The sequence below is a fragment of the Typopeltis vanoorti genome, chromosome 16 (assembly GCF_054136105.1).
Source record: "Typopeltis vanoorti isolate ZY-2024b chromosome 16, IOZ_Tvanoo_1.0, whole genome shotgun sequence".
NCBI classification, from domain to species: domain Eukaryota; kingdom Metazoa; phylum Arthropoda; class Arachnida; order Uropygi; family Thelyphonidae; genus Typopeltis; species Typopeltis vanoorti.
The window spans coordinates 41442871-41466955 of NC_143564.1; the positions used below are offsets into that span (position 1 = coordinate 41442871).

A 24085-nucleotide genomic window follows, 5' to 3' on the forward strand; every position below is an offset into this window, starting at 1 on the left:
TTGTTGTAACATGTGATAGATGGATCCAGTTGGGAATGTGTGTGTGTGTGTGTGTGTGCAGGCGAAAAACTTTCATCTGCTGATCAGTTTGCTTCAACAAAGTTTCGCTTCTTACTCAGCGTTCTCCCACGACAAAAGAAAAGTTGCTTTTGGTCTCAGATCTACTTATGCGAGCATCACAATACTTTCTTCTCAGACAGCAGAACTTGTCGGCCTCCCCCAGCCCACTTTTTCCCTCGTGTCTTCTTCTGGCAGGGACAAATACCAGATCTGCACATTTCTGCTAAGATAGGCACTGCTTAATTTTAAACTCCCCCGACCTTTATTTATGGCCAAACATCGGGTATCTCGCTAAGTAAACTGAGTGCAGTGGATCAGGAAGCGCGGGCATGCGGAGATAAGGAATGACGACGGCGAAAACCAGAGTGACTCCGTCCGTTCGTCGCCGCTTTCGACAGCGCAGTGAAGTGGTCTACGTCCTCGGCAGTGTCTCTCTCTCTTAGTCTCTTGTTGATGTGTAACAACATATACAATTTGAAGAGTGGGAAGGCTGACGGAAGGCACCATATTGGCAGTGAGATGCAATTAGCGCCACCTGTGAGTTCAAAAAGAAAACAGGAATTCGCATCGTCCATTCTTTTTCCTCTTGATTCGCCCAATCATAGGTTAGTAGAGCACTTTCTTTATTTGTTGATGCTTTTACTACTCGACAGTAGGCGCTGCTTAAAAAGTAATCACTCTATTGCAGTTCTACTGTCCACATACTAGTTGTGTGCTTTTTTTTTTTTTTCAAACTAATTGTTAAATGAATTAAAATTCAGAATTTAACTTAGTCTGCGACTATATTTTAAACACAGCTAAGTATTTAATTCATTTGTTGATGAATGAAATACAGTGATTATTTGGTCTATGTATTCATAAATAGTACTCATGTCATTTCTGTTAATGACCGTTTTTATTCGGATGTTGCTTTTCTTGTCAAATAAATAATTAAAAAGTATACCAAAAATGATACTTAATGATAAGAAAGAGCATGTAAAAACATGGACTTTAAATCATAAGTATACATGAAGAGAATGGGAAGTGAATAGGGTCAAAATCATCCTTGACGAAACTTAATGTAGTATAATAACAACAAACGGGAACTGCATAGGGAGGGTGGAAGTGCCAGACCTGCAAGCTGTTACGCACTTTGTTCTATAAGGCTAAATTACTATGCACTCCTTAAATATTCGTAACGCACTGTTTTTATGGTTATAATTCTTGCATTTTCTTCGAAGAGTTTCCCACCCTTTAATTTAACTGAAGGTGGTAAGATTTTTCCACCCAGAAACGCAGGTCTTAAATCCCGTAAAACCAGCAAACCGGCTAGAAAACATAACACACTGGCCTCATGGACTAGTTGCTGTGGCCGCAATTCAAGACAATCCAATCGAACCCGTCTCTCAAAACTTGCATCGGTCCCTCTTTGCCTACCTAAAAACTAAGAAGTGGTTCAGTTGTTTAATACTTTTCGAAATTCAACCTGTAATCTTTTCCCCGATTCTTGAAATTCCACAAAACCCTTAACATTTGGGAGGTTTCACAGTGGACAATCGCCAAACCTTAAGGCATTATTCTGTCACGAGAAATGATTGCCTGCTGAATGCCACACACAGACTTTGCCACTTACCTTTCTCACGCTCTCCCCCTTTTTTTTTTTCCACCCGTTTCTTTTTCTTTATACTAACGTTAACACCCACCTGGGTCTACGGCAAACACGCCCAATTTGTGCCACCCCTTGCGGTGTACACCTGCAGATATTTGAAACTTGCTAATTGGTCGCCACATGCGTGGGTTACACGGGCGTCAAATGATGTACAAAAGGGTCAGAGACTCTCACCTACCCAAACGGCTTCATTACTAAGTATTTCGTAACGTGCCATTTGTCTAGAGATCCCAAAGACATCTAAAGTGACGAATACTTTACTCACCCGAGTCAATGCCTCCTAATGTGAAAGCTCCCCAAGCTGGAAACGGCTTCCCATTTTACCTTCAGACAATTTCAATACCTTCAAATGGTTCATACACACCTGAGGCTATTCTGATCTTTCAACATTCTTAATTTCACCAGGACCGATGGAAAGTGTTTATGTGTTTCAAACACTCGGGTTTGTTTATGAAAACGAAATACAAAATGCGACGTTTCTAGTTATGACACCATATGGAGACCTAAATAAAAGATCTTCAGAGCGAGCAATGGATTGTGGTTACCATGGTAATAGGATCAGCACGACAGTATGACAACACTTGCCTTTCTCAATTACAGCAAGAGGTTAGTGGTATCAAGCTCTTCTCAAAGAGTTCATATTTAATTAGACTAGCAAATGAGCACGCTGAATAAACTGTACAATTTTTTTTATATCAGTTATCTAGGCCTTCAAGATAAGCCAGGAGGTTCAATGCTTATAACAGCCAAATATTAGGATACAAAGAAATATATTACATTTTATTTATTGATAAAGGTTTGTCAACATCGTGGTTTACCATAGTTTCTGCTGGAACTGTTCTCATCTATTCTCGGAGAGTTTGGCCTTGTGGTAACGTATCCGCTATCTTACCATCTGGCTGTTGGTTCGAATCCCACCCTGGCGTGGACATTTCCTGAATGTTTTTACATGGCAGATGAATTACGTCGTTCGGTGTACACGAGTTCAACCTGCAAGCCTGAAGTGGCTCGAAGAGGTTCCCTGTTTGTTCTCTAGAGCAGGGTTTCTGGATTATTTCACCCTCTAATATTCCATCTACAGTATTAATACTAATGTACTACACGCAAAATAGTCTTTCTTAGGAGGGATTTACAAGGGAAAAACACCCACTTCATATTTAATATAAAAGTTTGCAAAAAGACTGATACACATTTTACTTCTATGCAGATCAGCGATATTCAGTTGCAGCTCCAGTACACTTGACTGACCAAGTCGCCAGAACCGAGGGGGTAAAAAAATTATATATGCACACACACAAGAGCGCATGCGTGTGTGTTTGACCAAAATCAACGCCAATGTGCCAATCAATAAACAATACACATTTTTAAACGTAAATTCATAATTATTTTTATTTTATTGCTCTTTTAATCAGGCGATACAGAACAGATTCAAAGAAGATATTGTAAGTTTTAGAAATCAAAAAAAGGGCTTCCCCAAGAAGGAAAGAAAAAAAAATATATATTTCTTTAGTCAGCGACAATATTTTTGGTTAATTTGCTAAACTGCGAGAAGTCCGATGCGAGCACTGACCCACATTTGTAATATAATGATGTGAACATTTTAACTAGTCCTGTAGTGAATAAAAAGTAACACGTTAAATGTTATTGAGCAGTTTGGTCCCCTCTAGTGAATTATGAAGCACAGGTTTTCTTTGAAGTGGATAAGCGCAAAGTTTTCGGTGTTCTGAAATTCAGGATGTGCGACTTGTTCGTTACGCAACCACAATGAATAGCAGTTCTTGGTGTTTCGATTGGAATTCTGGATAATATAAAAGCAAATTATTTCCAGTTGTTCCCATTCGTCTCGGTATTTATCCAGAGGTCAACAAAAGAAAGATCTGCATATTATAGATAGAAACCATAAGCTCAGTGATATAGTGAGCAATAGGAGAGGATGTAAATTGAAAAATAAAGAAGGTTCAGTTTCACACGATATCTTGCGTGCTTTCCTACAACCAACAATTATAAGGGGATGGGGAGAAACGGGTTCATTTCTAATACATGACTACCCACTACCACCTTTAGTAAATCATTCCTTGCAGCAGGTCTTCTACTGTGCAAGTCTTCTACTTTCATCAAGTGGATTGATTCAGGAGATTGTGGGGAATGAATTATTATTTGGGATTATGTCACAGCAACAAAGACCTTGATTATATATATATATCTCAGATTACTGCGCGTGTTCGCCGGCCGATCTGTCTGTTTTGAAGGAGTAGAAACTTGATGTCCAAAAAGGAAACATCCTGTTACCTTCATATGAGACTGGTTAATTCTTGAAGAGTCCTTATAAATGTTCTTCATTTTCCAGAAGCGCCTCCAAAGTGCATTTGTCCTTCGGCTGAAGCAAGGTCTTTACAAACAAAAGGCATGGTCCTTCCATACTGCTATTGGTTAGTTAGATGGCAGATGGATTTCGAACCTGATGAAATGGCAGCACGTTTGATTCGGGAGGGAATGAATAGTGTTCAACTAGCCAAATCGTTCACCTAGTTCCAACGGGAAGAACTAAGACAGAGCCTCCGTAGCTCAGTCAGTATAGACGAAGCCCTTTGGTCGAAAAACCTGGGTTCGATTCCCGTCAGTGAGGTGAGTTAGCCGGTCTCATACGGAGGTAGGGGTTTTTTTCACCCGGAAACTCGAGTTTTTCTTCCCCCCCCCCCCCCAGAACAGGCAAACCAACCCCGTGAACACACACACACGGATTACAGTCATGAATACGTCCCAGCCATATGTCGGTCCTGATCCCGGATAAAACTGGGGGATTGTGGAAAGCAATGGTGAACTACCCTGTAAAAATCTCACCTGGAATACCTTGTGGGCAATACTTACAAAGTCACCTACGGTCGGAAACGACTGAAAGGGAAAATCAGATCAGGAATAAGACTGAAGCCAATGTATGTCTAATACGTAAGTGTATCCTTCGGTCAGTACGTCTGTTTTGGGAAACACCCAGATTCTCTGAAACGCCAGTTTCTAAGACAAAACAATTGCTACCTCGTATGCGACCTGCTTCGTTTAAAAGCCCTTATACAAAGTTCTGTCGCATCTTAGATGGAACTCGCACTCCGAGTTTCCCAAGACTGCTTTACGGAGGTGCTGTTAACCAGGCATATGTTTCTTTATTGAAGGATCTTATTAGAATACACCCTGTTTAGAATACTCCAAGCGTAAAAATGACAGATATATATACAGAAAGTGATTCTTAAAAATCTTATGCTACCCTTCAAAGTTAAAGATTCTATAAAAAGCACGTTTTTAGAAGTTCTTCCTCGACAAAGAATAACATTATTCAACAAAACAAACTGGGCGTTCATTGACGAACATTCAGCAGAAAATCTGCTGAATGTTCATCAGCACTTACTGCATGTTAATGAAATCTGTATGGTAATTACAATATAAACCTTGTATGTGCAATATAACATGGATGTTTGATCTTGGAAATGTAACTACCAGAAAGACTGAGTATTTTTGGAGATTTCACTCTATGAAGAATTTTCACATCATTTCGGTAATTGACTCCTTAATACAATCTATTAGTTTTTGAAAATCATCCACTGTTTATATGCAATCCGTCTTCTACACAGCCTGCCTACTAAGTCCCTGTTCCCAAGAGGAATAAAATAAAGATAGCACACACATTTGCTTGCATCGATTTCATACAACAGGAACCAGAAATTGAAATATTTCGAATATATCACACTGAGATTCTCATTTCATATAATATTTGTGTTGAAAATTAGTAAGAGGAAAGGATGCTAAATAAATGTTCTACTCAAAAGAAATAAAAGACAAATATACAGTCCTTGAGAAGAGTTCGTGTCTTTTAAGTAGTGCAACATTACGCAACATATGTCGAACACTGTATTCTCGTATGCTGTTGATTACTTTGGTAACTTTTAAACAAGCAAACATGTTTTGCCATAAAATAGCAACTAGCGCTTGTTATCTTTATTTTAATTATTTTGATTACTATTAACAAATCAACATTCATATTACAATGATACGATTTGTATGTTCGACTTCTTCCAGATACGCATACGAACTATTTGTTATGCAGGGAAGGGAATTTGATTTGTGCTGCACACGGATGTAGTTATAAAAATATTTATTAAAATTAAGTGTGTTAATACTATTATCTAATTATACAGAGTGAATATTTATACTAACAAAAAATTCAGTCTGACATTGTGCTCAAATCTCTTTTAAAAAAAGAGCTTCGATTATGCATCAGATAACAATTTCTAATACTTGAGTTTTTCTGCCAACTGTGGATATTTTTAAAACGTAGTATTATGATTTTTTACTGAATAGCCAGCAGGTGATAGTCAGCCAAAGAGAACTGTAATTAGTTCAACAAGCAATGGCAAACATGCGTCACATAAATAGCACATAACGAAAGTGGAAACAACTGAGAAAGTGGCGGTTTGGATTAAACAGACAATCCGCACAGATAACCAAACGTTCATACCCGATGCACACGCGCCTAATAAGATGTTCGGGCCAATTATTTTCCTGACATCCACATTTTACTTTCACAAAAATCATAAGCCGTTGTTTCGGCAAGGCGAACACCTTTTCCATGTCCAGCTACGCCTCATTCAGCACACCTGCCTACTGCTTTGCGCCCAGGACTGCCTTTTGCACGTGTGTATGACGTCCAATTTCCGTTTGCGTATTCCGTACCTCGCTCTGTTCCATTTCCACCCCCACTTTGCCTTCCACGTCTCCATCACTTTGTGGACATTACTCCTACCTGTCGGTCATGATCGTTGCGAGCCTCCCCCCCCCCCTACCTCCGACGCTGGGCATCGTCTATACCACGTGCTGGGGCTTTGTTTACTGGCACTATCGACACGAGGAGAAACAACAGGCGGAACGCCGCTGCCGCGTTCGAGGAAACGGTTAACGGTCGTCGATCGGTGTGTGAGCGCGGCTAAAAGGCCTTGGCGATCAATTACTCGGTACGTGTTGCAAGTGCAATTGATTCGAAAGGGACACAGTGCGGCCGACTCCGAGATAGGCGATCGTATCAAGATCGCATTGCGGCCGACGTCGAAAAGTCAGAGCAATCGATTAGGATCCAGCTTGTTGATTGAGGGAAGTAATGGTCAGGGGATACTAGGAGTCCATGCCGCCGATAAATGACTGAGGAGGTGAAAGATTACCATGCCCAGAACAGGCTCTCCCAGGAGAGAAAAACGCCTGGATTTGTTAGACCTGGAGAGGGAGGGAAATGATGAAGATGGTTTGGGGGAGCTGTCGCTGTCTTTGCAGTTTAACGACGGGGAGAAAGTTCATTTTTTAAAAATCATTGGTAGATTAATTTTTATTAGAGATTACTAAAGGGCCTTTTAAGGATTCTTTGATTCCAAGAGCGATTGGCTGCTTATTACTTTTTACATGTTGAGCTGAACACTAATAGTTGTTCATCCCATAGCACATTAACGCAGTGAATAGGATAGAAGGTTGAGAACAACGTAAAGTAAAAAAAAAACAAACTCAACTTGAATACCTGTGAAACTTGGGTTTTCTGAAGTACATATGTAAGCAGATTTGGAGAACAGCGTACTAGAAACAAATATAGTATATTGAAAACTGCATGTTGTGTATGTGCGTGAGAGAGAAATCACTGGCAGATTACTTATTGGCAACCTAATTGCTCCATTTCGACTGAATCAAGGGGAATTTTTTTTTCGGGTGGGGGGGGGGGAGAAGAGAAAGTATTTAAGGGTGCAATCTCCAAATAAGAAAAGAGTATTTTATAGTTAATTAATTGCAGGCTTGTAGGGCCTAAAGTCAGCACCTTAAACTTTATAACAACAACAACAACAACAAAAAAACGTGGTTTGAATTCCACGTTTGGTCAAGTAATTGTTTAAGATGTTATGTGATTTTCCTCGTCTTATTTGAGAACTGAAGTGCTGTAAAAAAGTTTTTCTAGAGCAGAGTTGTATACTTATTCTAACTTTATCCCGATTACATGATGTGTTACAACCTTTCGTGGATGGGATTATCATAAAAATGTGATTTAAGAGGTTAACATTTGTTCAGAATAAACTAACGCCTGTAGCGAAAAAGAAAACCTAGTTTCTTGAATGCCAAAGAAAGGATAACATGTCCATGCCAGTAAAAATGAGGTTAAAATATTCCCAAGGAGGAAGGCGCAGAGAGGGATAATCTTATTTAGATGAATACGTCATTATTAAGAGATAACATCGGAAAAGATTGTGGTGTGAGACGAAGTGTCGCTAGCATTCAAATTAATAAGGTTATTACGGTAGATTCTGACTGAAGAACTGTGTGCACATTATTATTTAAGCTTGTATGCTCAGCTGTCCTACAAGTTTTGATCATTTATATCACACAAGCTATGTTAAATAAGCACAGTTAATGTCACTGGCAAAATTGTAAACTGATTATGTGTAGTGAAGTGGATTTGGAAAACAACACCGATACACATAAGGAAAATAATAAGTGAAAGAAGAGGGATCCTGTAGTAACTCCAAGATTAATTGCAAAATACGAAAATAAAGATTTGTCAAATGTAGCATGTAACCAGAGAGAGAGAGAGTCGTTGAAAAAAAAAGGCTGGTTTTGTGCCAAATCCAATCACGCCTTATCAAGAGCAATGATTATTCACTTTTGGAGAATTTTTCTCCAAAAGTAGATAACAGTAGTAAAACTGCATCCTGTTGATCGACAGTGAGGAAAGTTATACTGACTTATCGTTTATGATTGAGAGGCTTCCGGGTGACGTAGAAGTAAACCACTGATGGATTTCTCCATAAATGACACGAGAGCAGCGAAGTAATAATTTGAAGGTCGAATTTGTTAGCTTTCTTAAGTACGAGATGGATATGGGCTAATTTCTAAGATGGAAAATAAGTATCATAGAAATAGGGGAGATATAAAACAGCAGAACAGAAGTTAACTCTAAGGTGCAGACCTTCAGAATAGTCAAAGAAATGCCGTCATGATCAGAGATTTTTCGGCATCCAGATTTACAAGATTCTCCAGAACTCTTTCTGTAATGAAATCAAAATGAAACACTGATGAAACAAATCTACCTCTTATTCATATTTCTTCCATTATTCACATCCATCATTTCAGTGATAATAAATTACAAGGCATTCTGGAAAAAATAGAAGAATACAGCATGGTGATGTTTTCATCAAGTTGATTCAATGTATAACGGCTGCCTTTTCCTCTAAAGAAACATGTAAAACAGAAAACAAAGAGATGTCATTAGCAAATCACTCAAAATCAAAACATGGAAACAAGGATGCAAAAAATGAAAGCGACCGTAAATACTGTTCTTGAAGAAGCGAGCAAAATAAAACTATACATTTAGAATTGGCGTGTGTGTGTGCAGAACTTCGGAGAACTGCGATTAGCTGCAATAACAACTGAAATTCAAAGTCCACATACGCCCGTATATATTTCAGTAAAGATGTATAACACGCCATGATGCTGAAGAAGAACTAGGGATGAAATAACTCGGCAAGGATTGAGGTGGGGGCTTTTGGGATACTCAGCAGCAGCTCATTTTCAGGGTGCGACTTCTACTTCGTGGTTACAATGGCCAAGCTATGATCGTCTTTTTCAGTCTTTTTTTGTATAATATGAGTAATGTTTTCGAATCACTCATTGAGACAGTTTTATGGAGAGTACCAACATTTCTAGACGCTCCAAAGTCATTCTGTAGGCCGGTTCCACCAGATGGAATCTGGACCGAAACTAATGGTTTTAGGAGACTTCCGTGTCACCTATTTGATTAATATCATCGTCTCTACTTAATATTAGGCATTCATCGAGAGAACGTTACTACACTGGTATTTGGAAAGAAATATAAAAAATAAAATAAATAAAAATTAAGTGTTTTCTACTCTGAAGACAAAATTCTGAAAACATAATCAACATCCAAAATTTAATTATTGATTTAAAAACTTAAATTTTTTTTAACAAATTCAAAAGTTGGAAATTTTTCTAAAAAAAATTCAAACTGTCTTCAGTGATTTCATCGCTCTTTCTAGTTTACGTCATATTCGCACTAAATCATGACTTAGAAATTTTCATCTTCCTTTAAATATTTCATCCACTACGGCCAAAATGCTAACAGGACTAAAATGATCCAAAAGCCTCATATTCTCCTTGCAAGACTGTTCTATAAACTACGTCATTATGTTAATATGCACATATGATGCACGTAAGTTCTTTTAAACTTTCTTGAAAACTATTGACTGCTGATAAAACTGAATTTGTAAGTTAGGACACTTTGATCCAGGTATAAGCAGTTAAGAGAGAGAGAGAACCATTATTACTTCGGAAGTAGTTGGTGTTTGTGAATATCAAGTAATAGCCTTCTACATCTTTCCCTGTCACTAGCAGATGAGCTCTTGAGATGAGATGCGAAGGGTCACATGTACTTTCCCACCTTTGACTTACAAATTAATATCTTTTCTACCTCCCCTTTCCTAAAAAAAATTTAAGAGCATAAAAAAAATTGGGGGGGACGGGGGGAATCTTGCATTTCGTAGACAGGAAGTAGCGGACATACATGATGAGAAACGGTCCACTTGATTGTATATATAAAATATATATAACTGCTCGCACACACACACACACACACACACACACGGTCGCGTATGTATGCATGTGTGCGCGCGCGCTCACAGCGGGCAGGCTGGTGCGTGGAGAACGCAAGGCGTCACAGGTCACGTCAGGGCACGTGCATTAGCGTAATGAGGCAATGGGTCACGTGAGTAGGGCCCGCTTTCGTGACGTAATTACGATCTTCTGGGCTACAGGACAGCAACAAATTGCGGAGAAAAGTTAAGAATTACAAAATGAAGATAACTTTTTTTTTTTTTTTTTTAAAGTGCTTCTTTAGAATGCCTTTTTTCCCCCGGTGCATTAACACACTGCATATAAAGAAGGCGCAATACTTGTTTCTCACGAAAATATGAATCGAATTCCATGCATATGTAATAGCACGAAGATGGGAAAGGGATAGAATGTTTATACTTTAAGGGGGAGGGGATATATAATCGAGGGATTCCTTTTTTTTTACCTACAAGTACTTATTTTTCTACCTCTAGTTTTGTTACAAATTAGTTAATTTTTCTTTTTTTTGTACTTGGCTCCCACCCACGAATTTTTTTTTCCCTTCCGTAAATCTATAGTACATTCTAACCGTAGGTCGGTTTAGAATTATTTTTCCTATTTTTATTCATTTATTTATTTTTACACAATTCGAAAATTTCGTTCTAGAGACCGAACATAGAACTTCTTAAAGCTAATTCATATCTCCAATAAGTGGAGCGGTGACCTCCCACCAAGCGACGATTGATATTCATCTCCCACCTAAAGACAACCCAGTGGGATTAGCATATCCGTTCTCCTGTTAGTAGAAAAGCGAATAAGCTAATCCCTCGGACAACAAAGGCTGGGAAATAATTCTACACTTATATGATTTCACTTATTGGATTTTTTAAAAAAAATATGCCTATCAAAATAGCTGGATGGACATTAGCGTCGTATTACATTTAAGAAGTATACATGGAAAATACCAGAAAGATGAGTTTTTCATCAGGCGACTTTTCTTACAGAGAAGTGGGCAATGACAAATAATCAGTGAACATACAAAATGGTCGAGTTATACAATTGCTTCAAACGTAACCAATCCTTGAAAATCTGCTGCGACGTATTGTTTTGTTTCGAATTTTACGATGTACTAACCCAGTCCCGCATCGTTCACCTCTTTATTGATTTCTTATGGTATCTATGCACTTCTAAGTAGTTTTACCATGCTGTGATCTCGATGCTTGTATTTTAGCCTACCTGGAATCCTACTTATTTCTGTATCACAAGAGGAAATAAGTCTTGTTTCTTTACGTAGCCTTCCGTCTTCCTTTCCTCTTTTCAGTTTATTATTTCAACTCTTTCACTATCACTTTTCATCACTATTTTTCTTTCTCTGTTGGAGCGTTCTCATAGTTTGTTTTTATTTCTTTCACTCTTCCACCCTCACTTTTCACCTCTCTATCTATCCATCTCTCCCTCTCCATCTCCTTCTTGCTTTGAAACATCCATCACCGCCAGAAAATGGATGTTTTCTTCAGCACGTTACCCACTGAAACCCCATCTTCTCTTTTCGTCATGCTGCTGTAGTTTATCATCTCCTTTCCAGAAGCATCTCCTCTGGCTTTTGAAGCTGGAAGATATGCAGAGATCGCGTGATTTGTTTCCATCAGCGGCGTTAATAACGTAGCATCATTAGTAGTGTGCTCGTTTGGCTGAAAGTTCGTTAAAATAATGTGTTAAAAACTAGAGCTCACAAGTTACGAGCAAGAACCCTGCACTCGCCTTTATTTCGCACGTGCGTATCGTGCATCCCTCCCCCTCCTTTTCCCCCTTTTTAGTCTTCTTGCAGTAGTTATCTGCAAGCAGGATGAAATGGCGGATAACCTCGGTTACCTACATTTTTAAAAGTTTTCTTTTGACACTTCCTCATGATGCAATTACCGTAATGCCCCCCCCTCCCCCTCACAAGTGATACAAAATTAAACCGCGCTTTTTAGTTCTATTTAAAAATATCTTCCAGGAGGTGATTCTTTACGGAATACAAAACCAAATCTGTTTCAATAAATGATCGAATAACATACTATAATGGTTAATAACATCGCCATATTTAGAATAAGTTTTGAAAGAATAATAAAAGAGAATAAGAAAAGTCGCGTTGTCATATTTATAGTACTTAAATTCTTCCTATATTGCCACTCTCCCTATTAATGATATTCGCCAGAATATCATTAATAGTCAGACAAGCTCTCTATAGCCGACTTAATGTGGTGATCTAACCTCCTTTCATTTCCCTGTTGGTTATACGACACCCGATTTTTTTTCTCCCTCTATCATCGAATATCGTAATATTCTGGTGTGGATGTGTTCGATTAAATTTGAATTTCTACGAGATGAAAACCGAAACAGTTTATAGTGACAATCGCCATGTAGCTTCTAAAAAAAAATGGAGAGAATAAGAATAGTATTCGCAAACGGACGTTGAGTATTTTCTATCTTCTTATTTCTTGTTTAGTCTCCATTGCACCACGCGGAAACTTTAAGCAGTTTTTCAATTTCGAAAAAGTTTAACAACTGCAGTAAGAATAGCGGATGGCAAAAGCATTCTTTATCAAATGTGCATCTCGGTATTCACATAAGCAATAGCTGGATTTCTAAATACACCTATTAAACCTGTGCTTTATCAAGAAGGGTACAGATGAGTGCAGATTATAAATAAAATAACTCATTTCGATGGCAACGCATGAGTAAACTGCCAAAGAGAAAAAGGAAAACATTCCCGATTCTATAGAAAAACAGATCGTCAAAATTAATATTTCAGTTTAGAAAACAAAACAAAACGGCATAAGTTATATTCCATTCCATCTTTTCTGTTATTAGATTCGATGCAAGTCGTGGCTACGTCACTTGGTTTCTTAGAAATCGGCTTAGTGCTTACGACAGAGCAGTCCGTTCTATGTTCATCATATTTTATTTCTGTATGTGTTGTGCGGGATAAAAACTCCTGTTTCCGAGTGGAATAACACTCGCTACCGTACCATCTAACTCAACTTTATTTGAAACCGAAATAGGACATCGTCGATACCGACTAACACACGAGACATTTAGAAGTTCTGTCAGGACGTTAACTTGTGGTTGAGCATCTGAAATAGTGGCTTTGAGTATTGGTGTTAATGTCTGTTAAAAGCGAATATTCGGGACACTTTCACATTTTCAGGATTTCCAGCGATATGCCTTTGCCAAACGTAAAAACCAAATTATTTCTGTCTGCGATCTAATTATAATTCAACTGGAAACATTACAGCTGATAACAAACAGAAGTGTATTATCTACGAAAAACAAACCTTTTTTTTTTTTTTTTTTTTTTTTTTTTTTAAATTCTATTATTAGACTGAAAACATTTCTTGTTCACATTTATCCCTGGTCAATTCTGAGTATTAAATTAAAAAAAAATAGCGAGCTGAAAAACACGACGTAATCGAAAAAGAAAAAAAAAAAAAACCTACTCTAATCTATTGTCGTTTTTGCGGTGACTCAGAGGAGTTTTTCCAGTGACTAATTTTGCTACAGAAATTCGACGTGGGACAGTTATAACATCATTGACGAATCGCTCTTAAAGAACAAAAAAATTAAAAAAAAAATCTAGATGATTCCACATCGAGGGAAGGATCCCCAGAAGATAGCAGTTCTATTATCTGTGATAACTGTTAGTTTGAGATACTACGATTTCTATTTGATTTCTATCAGTTATAACATTTTAAATATTTATGATAATTCGTATTCGTTTCTACAAGTATAAGTTCCCTAAGTAATGTTTTAATTACTCCGTAAGTATCCTTCTCACCGTTTCCCGCTGAAAAAACATTTGGCTGCCGTTTCTCCCTTTTGTTGATCATTTTCTTCTTAGCATATCAAAGATACCGCTGTGTAATTAGAAGGTTCTAATATCGATTGACCAGTACGTTTAAACAAAATACTGAAACTGTTGAGTAGTTGCTAACTGTACTGAGAATTGGAGCTTTACTCTGAGAATACTTTTTTTTTTTTTTTTTGCTTTGAAGACTTAACCTTCTCGTGTGTTGCTGGCCATAACGATGTCATATAAAGGCGTTTAATCATTACTCTCTTCGATGTGACAGGTGCTACCATCTGGTGACACTAGAAGACACAAACCTAAATGATCTTTCCAATACCGCATGCCGAACGGAAGAGGCTGTCGTTATAACTGGATATTCCAAGGACTAAGTGGAAACTGCCAAACAGGAAATTAACTAATTGACTTCGTAAAAACATTACCGTAGTTCTTAGGAAATCTGTGCGTTCAGGCTCTACATTCAGAATCCACCTTTATTTAGAAAGTCTGCATAAACATCCAACACCGGATTGCTGATTCACGATGTACAGATCCTTTGTTAACATCCAATCATATTCTTCTAATGATCTTCGTTCATTCGGTTGAATGTAGTTCCATTTCAGGTGAACGATATCGAGTAAATGGATCAGTTCACTCTATAGGGCATTCATTGTTAATTATCCTTTTTCTGACATCTATTCCCTCTTCGGCAGAAGATTTATTTCGCTTTTTAATAGCTCGTTGTTCGCTACCACAACTGTTAGTCCCCCTAAGTAATGCCTTATTGACGTACCGTAAACAACTTGCCCATTGTTTCTTTCAAATACATTATTTGTTGCCTCCTCCAAGATCGTATCGTTCATTTTTTTTTTCTAAAAGAGAACGTGATCTGCCGCACCTCAAAACAATCATTTCTTTCCCATTCCCACAGAGGAAGCAACCGTCTGTTTCCCCCCACCCCCCCCTTGGAAAGAACAAAACTGGTAGCCACCAACTACTATCCCAACTGCATAGTAGTTTCACGTGTGTTGATTACGTCACAGGCTCCCAGGTGAAGGTTCACACTCGAGGAGGACAGTGCTTATTTCCTGATGCGAAGTGAAATGTTCGTCGGCTGAGCGTAGTAATTAGCGTATCCCCCTCAACAAAGAGCACTCCCTCTTAATTGCTACTTCTACCACTCATTCAGCTAGGAGAAATGAGGTAGTTTCATCTAAATTCTCTGACATGCTCCCTCTTTTTTTATTCCTCGCTACTAGTCCCTATCCACACCACGTTGATAAGTTGCATTGAAAATAATAATAATAAATGTTAGTGGGACTACACCTGCTAGCATCTTCACTCTATCAACATTTGAGAATGTTTCTCCGATGAAACTGCTTCCTATCTAATAACACAAAGTATTCCATTTTAGCAATGTGTCGTGGAGAGTACTTTTCTAAGCTTTAATCGCATTTTCATTATTTACGAATCGGTGTGTTTATCCAATGGTTTCTTTTTCCTCCACCTAAACACGAACTTGATGTTTGCTCTGGTTCCTTTGCGAACTTGGATACAGGGAAGCAGTTCGTACAATCTCCCTGAATGCATGAGCTTATCCCGCGTTTGAGGGAGATGCTATTTCATAATTATTTGATAGAGAGTATGGTTATATTTAATCTTGTAAATACTATTGCTTCTGAACATGACGAGACTTTTTAAGAGCAAATTCTTCTACATCACTATTTCTTAAACTGGGGAGATTTTTATTTCGTATCGTTTTTGTAGAACCACAGTATTAGTTTATGAACAAAGACAAAGTATTATTACTAAAAGAACGTGTCATTTTTCTATCTTCCCTTTCAAATGCGAACTTTTAAGAAATTATGTAAATGAAAATCCTTTATATGTTTCTTTATTTCTGTGGCGTCTCTCAATTAAGAAAAAAAAAAACGCATTGTACTTCGATATTCATATACAAAACGTCTTAAGCCGAGATAAATTTGGTGATCTGTATTGCCGTCAGCCATATTCAGCAAAAGAATCTCTCTTAGTCATCGGCAATGTAAAAGGAAAAAAAATGACTTTCTTTTTATTCAGATGTATATTCACGACGCTATGAATACATCTTTCCACAAGGGAAGATGGAATATGTGACGGGGGGAGGGAAGAAAACCTCTGTCCTTAACGTTATAACAGTCACTATAAGAATATTTTCAGCTATTTTGTCCCATCTGTTTCTTTTCAATCATTCTTCCTATTTTTTTTCTTACTTTTCATATCCTCAACTTGGTAACTAACAACTAGGCTGGAAGGAACCAACTACTCCCTGCCCCACCCGTCCCCTGTGCGATATTGTCCGAGAACAATCAGAAATGTGGCCAGCAGTGAAACTTTGCTTGTAAAGAGAGCTGGGTCGGAGAGTAGCAGTCCTAACAATGGTTGCTATAGGAAACTAGACCTTCAACTATCTGTGCAGGGTGAAGAGTAGCTCTGATGGTGGCTTCTTTTGTGTAACATTTTTTGTCCTGAGCTTCAAATGAAACACGCTTGGGTGCCTCTCTCGACTCGGGGACCAGTCTAGGGTCCCACGTCGCGACATATGGACGTTCTCCCCGAAGATATTTGCCCCGAGGGAAAATCTTTGACCGCTTCAAAAGGACGAGGGAGGAGGAGACAAATACACGCTTATCTGTAGTTAGAAATGGTGGCTTGCTTTCCAGCCCGATTGACAGGGGAAGACGGTTAGATTTAGCTAGCGTAGGGAAGATAACCCCTCCCATTCCCCCATCAAACGCTGAAGAAATGATGTAAACTCAGCACAATTTATTGTGTAAACTTCAGGTTTATTTATAAATAGAGACGCTATTGGAATAGTCCTCATATTGCCCTGGGTCAATGCGAGGACTTTTCCCTTTGAGTGTATGAAAGATGGGGGAGGATCCCACAAATATTTGCTTGTCTAGACACAGTTTTGTATTCTGATAAAACTGTATATGGATCAAATAAAGACGAAGATATCGGACAATTCTGAAAGAAACACATTTGAGGCCGCTTGATCCATATCTTACCGACATCTAATACGCAATGTAACAAAAAGTGATATCTTCTTAATCGTATAATTCCTTCTTTAAGGGCAGAATATAAGCAAACGACCATGCCAAATACAAAAGTGTAAGTCAAATTATTCTACGCATTTATTTGATAATAAACGAACCTGATCTATTAATATTTATAACTAAACATGTCTATGAAATGAAAAATAATATTGTAGATTATCAACAGTTGAACTTACCGAGATGATAAAATCAGCTGAAAGTCAAACACCAAATAAAATATTTGCACAGCCATTCAGTAATTGCAAAGTCATAATGAAATATACACACACTAAACAAACCAAGAATAACACTGAAACATGCCGGCCAAACCTATGTCCCCGATTAGTAGTGGAACTTCCACGTTGTAAAAACAGTCAAAATCATACCTCATTCTGATATGTCTACTTAAAAAAAGTAATGCAGCGTAAACATGTTAACATAATCTTAAGCCAAATATGCTTCTTCTTCTAAAAAATATTAGAGACTAAATTGATTTCAGGTTTATGATTTGTTTCATGTTTTTTGAAATATTTTCATTAGGCTGAGAACTTAAATTGCACAACATAATAAACTGGAGGGGGAGAAGGTTGAGCACGTGTGGGAGAACTGAGAATAAATGGAAGGGTTTGTTCTGATTGTACTGACTGACAACTATCAGAAATGCACACAAACAACTAACTGTTGTTTGTGTGCATTTCTTTGTTAGTCATTTTTTGTTTGTTTTTTTACGTTTCAACCATTCAGGTTAGTTCTCTGCGAATGCATAGCTAGACATCTCTCAAGGGATCGGTTGGAAGGATTGTGGAAGTGAATATAGGAAGTTGCAGTGGTTCTCACTGTTGTTTCGCAGAATATTTACACTTTTATATTTTTCAGTTGGGTCTTTTACAATACGCTCAAGGGTGGAGATGAGAAGATTAGGGTAAATGACTTGTCGAAGGACGCATCCTTCTATATTGATTATCATGGACCTTGGAGAGAACGACTGCGTGGTGCCTTTGCTGTTCCTTTATTAATAAATTGATTAGCTGTGATATTCTTGTTCTACGTTGCTGATATTGTCCCTGCTCAAGAGAGATCAAAATTCTTCTTAAAATCAATGTAAAGGAAATATAAAGGAGTTTGATATTCACTCACAACTATATGAGCTGTTAATAACTAATGTGAAAGTGTTTACCATCACCATTCTACACAGTCCTTATTTAAGACTAATCCTCCACATCGCGTACTTCCTTTATCTTAGATACCGTGCATTTTTAACCTGATAGTGCGTCATATATTTAAGTGGTCCTACTTAGAATACCTTCAACTTTTATGTAGTCCAAACCTGAAGTCTTGTTAACAGTCATTTTTCTGAATGGATCATTTGTATTTTTGATTCATCCATTTGTAGATTGTTTGTTTACTTGTCCCATATTGGAGGCGGAGGTTTTTCATGAACACACACACACACACATACAATACTTATCCCTTATCCCTAGAGGGATGCAGCAGAGGAATGCTGCATTAAAATTGTCTAAAACCCCTATAATTAGGGGACTCGGCCCGTATTAGGACGGACGAGAATTGGATGGATGGAATTTTCAACACGGCGTAAACCAACTAATGCCGAAGATTTAGTCTACGTGAAGAATGCCGTTTACAGCCTCAGAGTAACGTACAGATATCGAGTTCCGAAGGTTGCTTTTTCGGAAGATGAGCATTTTGCTTTCATCCTGTGAGTGGGCTATAAGGGTCGTTTGGTAACCGCGTTACTCAGACTACAAAGAACAGCTGATCTAATAAGGGGTGAATGTTCTTACTGGCTTCTTTTTCTGGTCAGCATCCTAACCGAGGAAATGATCAATCCATTTAGAAGAAGTGAGCAGCAGGGTGCGGTTTCGTTACAGCCAACCGACCCAAACATGCACGCGCGATAGGACAGATAACTCCGGCGAATCGATGTTATTTACGGAACTACATTGAAAATCTTTGGATTGTCAGCACAGCATAAAAATAGCTAGAAGTAAACTATATAGAAGTGGTAGAAAAATGCAGTATATATATATATTATTTTTCATGAATCATATTGAGCATTCATAGTAAAGTTTATTTTTTATTATTTTTAGATTGAGTATTACGAATATGAGAGGAACTGCAATTCTTGATTTCACCCATATTTTGCTCTAGCTTTAGAATAATGATGAATTTTTAAGCGACTTGCTTCTTGTACCTTGACGTTGACTTCGTCACAATTTCTCCTACTTATCCCTATAATATAATTGATAATTTGACTTGCTTTATATTTGCTTTATTATTACAGTGATCGCCGTTTCGAAGATATTTCAGAGTGGGGTCTCAGTAAAGGTTCAGATCCTACTGATGAAACCTCAAACTTTATTGAGATGCCATCAGTGAGATTTGGTTTGGTTTGGTTTGGTTTGGTTTTGTTGCACTTAGACCAACGCAATTAAGGCCACAAGTTCGATGTATCTGTTTATCGCGTGTGTCCTCAGGCCGGTTTGCAGTTTCGTGAGATGAAAAATAAATTCCTCGAGTTTAAGGGAGAAGAAAACTCTGTCATCTCCGTATAGGACAGGCTGAGTCATCTTCAACTGAAATGCGCGTATAAAGATCAGAGCCCCTATAAGGCATCGAACCTAGGTCTTCCCAACAGAAGTGCGAAATGCATCGCCTTCGCGACTAATCTGCGGTCTCTAAAACGTGAAATACTCTGAGTCAACTCGAATGCCAAAAAGCATCATTCTTTTAGATACAAATATAAGAAATGCAGTACAATTATGTTGTCATGATGCTCTGGATTCAACCACTTGTGGAAAGCCTTTTTCTCTCTTTTCTGAATGGATAAAAAGAGGAATAGGATTTCTTATCAAGTATAATTTGTGTATAGGGAAAAACAGCAAAGCAGCCCTGTACAGTTTTTGTTTCGAATTACTACCACGGCCGAAGCAATTAAGGCTATTGGTAGATGAAAATTCCAGAGGAGAAACAGACACCTTTATGAGATCGACTGACTTTCACTTCAAAAGTCCTGATCAGTGGCGGTTCGTGACTTGACATCGTGGGGGGTGCTGCAACTTTCGAAATATACATACACACTGTAAGTACAGTGTATATGCGTTTGGATAAAATATCAAAATTATGATAAACATTTTAAAAAAAAGTAAATATGAAAAAATATTGTTTATTATCGATAAAATTATACAGTTTAGTATAATTCAAAATTACTTAAAAATAAAATCCATTCCTTTAATTATAATTAAGGGAATGGATTTACAAAATTTGGCCATTACAATTAAATCCTTTAATTGTAATGTCCAAATATTTAAAGAGATGGAGTAAACACGATAAGAACTACGAACACTCTACTACTGGCGCAAATTGCATATAAACAACAGTGGAACTGCGCGACGGACAGTGCCGCATTACGCTAATAGCTCGCATCTCACTATGACGTGCATATGCTCGCGCGCGTACAATATGACACTGTGGTAAACACAGTGCTGCTAGCGTCCTTCGCCCTCCTAAGTGCTACAAGATGGATTTTTATTATTTTTTATACAAAATAAGAGAATTGCATAGGATTGTTGATGATAAAATTAAATATTACAAGCAAATATAAATAAATTAATAAATATATTTATATATCGTGAAAATTTGGGGGTGCTGCAGTTCCGCAGTGCCTATGCACGAGACGCCCCCGGTCCTGATAGCGGTTCTTTGCGTTCAAGACAGGGTTCGAATCCAGGTCTTTCTAAAAAGACATCGTCGATACTTTTGTCAAGTAAAGAACGGATATCGAACTTTCGGGTAAACAGGAAATGAATTACCCATGAAATAATACATGTAAGATAGTTTACTACCTACATGGTTTATGCTGTAAACATATTAACTCCTATAAAAGTTCATATTTCGATTCATACGAGTGCTCTTTTGATTGTACTTCCACTAGTGATTATCAGTTGTGTTAAAGCAAACGGGTGGAGGGGATGTGGCCCAAAACAGAGATGGGGTAATGTAACCAATTCATACCTTTTTTTATAAGATACGAGATTTCTTCCCATAAGGCCTCAGCGCATTTTGCGGGGTACGAGCAGTCTTTGCAATGATCACAAGTTATTCTTAATTAAATATACATATTTCACGAGTCGTATTAAAATGAATAAGCAATTAAATTTAATAGGAGATCACCTCCATATTTAATATGAGATTAAATATAGAAGTGATTATCAAACCTTATAATGTGAAGAATATTAGAAAGACAGCTTTCAGAGAAGCATTTCCCCCGATTCCCGTCATTCCAAATTAATTCATGTCGATCATGCTCCCCTCCCTTTATGTTTTCCCACCCCGTCTGTACTGTTTTTATTCGTTTACTATCGTTTTATTAGACGAAACTTCATTGCAAGACGAGATGGGTCTAGGAGTTTTCACTCAATAATTAATAATAACCTGGCATTCTACTGATGATAACAACCTGATATTCTTTCAAAGCTTCATTGCTTAATTTCGCTTCCAGTTAATCAAATCCACAATTCCTCATCAATAGTATCATAGTAACGAGACACGATATCCGAAGAAATGATGGTAAGTGTAAGTTGATATCGAATTAAAAATATTTTGAAATTTAAACATCTACAGTTGAAGAGTTTCCAACTGGGTTTTTTTCATTGAAATCGAGTTCGCTGGAGAGAGAGAGAGTTCCTATGGAGTAATCACCATACCATGAAATCCCACAATAAGCAAGAGAGAAAGAGAGGGTTCCTAACAAACGCTCAAGAAGACCCATTTAGTGTTCGTTGCAGGGGAAGGAAAAACCATAATTATCCATCTATGAGGATTAACTTAGTTATTTTTAAATGAATTAAGGAACATAGTTCAGTATTCGGTACGCGTATGAGCACTTAGAACAGTTTGAAATACATATATCAGCATTTATCGTGTCTTTAACGGTAAGAGCTCCTGTGAGATCTACAATTGGGAGAGAACCAGATTAAATCCGGCCTGCGTGAGCACCGAGCGGATGGAAATGTGTAATGATCCTTTCACCGGAGAGCTAGTCATGCAGCACGAGCAACTAATAACTTTCTCGTGCAGTGTATAAACGCTGAGGGTCTTCGTGTATTTCTATGACCAAATTCTATTAATACGCTTATTAAAATAATAATAAAGCATAGTCTTCCTTTCAGAGTAGGGCAGCTCCAACAGAGAGTTATGGCACCAAGGAGACTGTATTCGGCATTAAAGTGACTACCCAACAAAACCCACCAACAGACGGCACGAGCAGCCTTAAAACTACATCGTATGCGAGCAGAGTCGGTGGTGGTGTGTGTAAAATCTCGCAGCCTTTGAAGACGAGAAATGAAATGGCTTTGGAAAGAGCGCATTAAAAACCATTAAACCCCCATTTTTATTCCTCCCCACTCTTCACAGCTTAGATTACCCCTTTTGTGGGCCAGGTAGATGCATTTACAAGTGTAAAACACCCTTCCGCAGCTTCGCTCGGCGTTCACGGTCAGTACGTGAAGATTGCGCATTCTGCCGCTGACAATGGAGGAGTGCTTAGTTTTATTTGAATATAAATGGCAGTCCCCAAGAAGGAACGACATCCCTTTCCTGTCTGTCGGCAACAATGTCTGCACGAAGCAGAATCGTACATAATTGCCAAACAGCAGTTCTCGCTTACGGAAGAAGTGAGAGAAGGGGGGGGATAACGGGTGGGGGGGGTTGAGAGGGAGGACACCGAGAAGAGATGGGAACTTAAGTTGTTCCTCCACACGTCCATGCCATAATTAATGGGGGGGAGAAGACGCTCACAAAATTCATTAAGTTCCCCTTTACATATCAAAGGATACTACGCTAATAGTGGGGAATTATGAATACGTTAGGTTTTGCTGGCCTCGCGCGTACTTGCCGAGGAGAACAAATGAACTCTTTCGAAGAACGGCAATCACAAGTGGTTTTTCCATACGTTTATATGTATGGGTAGATGTGTATGCACGAGGGAAGAGTTATGAACTACGTGAGTAATGTGCCCAGAAATGCAGAAAAAAAAAGGCAGAGACTTTCAGTAAGCCCGCGACAGATCGATGGCAGTCCCTTTCAAAGCCCCCAAAAAAGAATTGCTCCAACTCTGAGCTAACGTTCTACCCAAGCATCCACTGAATAACTTTCATAAAGTCTGTGATAATAACAAACATTCTGCACCTCGTCTGTAAATCACCTATTGGATACCAGTTTTTTTAATGTATTATCTTAAAAAAAGAAATAAAGAAAAGGAATTTTCGTTGTGTAATATAAAAAAGTCTCTCCTCAAAACTTTTTTTTTAAATTTATGCGTACTAAGTATAGACAACATTAGAATCTTTACGGGCATTTGTATAAATATTTCATTATCTTTGTGTGCTGACGCTGTATGTGAATTAAATATCACCAACTCGCATGCTATACACTGTATCTCTGGATTTTTTTTTTTTTTTCGACTACTTAGCAGATGAGGAGAAATTCTATCCTGTAACATTTTCATCCAAATTCCAATCACCGACTCGGCAATTCCTGTGATGGATGAATAGGAGCTTGACTACTGGCAGTCTCGCTACATACGTATTCACCCTTGGGGTTCGACCCAAGAGAAGCTTAGCACATAATACCCCTTTACAGACAATTTAAAACAGAGATAAAATCTCTCTCTCTCTCTAGAAGGTCTCAACATACATCCGGGCATACACGAGCATACTGATGTGAGGGGTTTAAATGAAAATACGCGTCAATGTATACATTGTTTACTAAAATACTGAATCCTGTTTTTGTAAATGGTTTAGAAAGTGG

The 24085-nt window shown here is 38.1% G+C and overlaps 1 protein-coding gene across 8 annotated transcripts in view; it reads left to right on the forward strand.

Annotated features, from left to right (window-relative positions):
- LOC150097970 (dachshund homolog 1-like) overlaps positions 1–24085 on the forward strand; it is a 290648-nt gene that overhangs the window by 55249 nt on the left and 211314 nt on the right. Inside the window, exon 1 of one of the 8 annotated variants that reach the window (XM_090406403.1) lies at positions 510–665. The exons of the other annotated variants lie outside the window; for them this stretch is intronic. Within the exon in view, the coding sequence (XP_090262529.1) occupies positions 514–665 (152 nt within the window). The 5' untranslated portion in view covers positions 510–513. Of the gene's footprint in view, positions 1–509; positions 666–24085 lie in introns of those variants that run through there. 8 annotated transcript variants of the gene reach the window in all.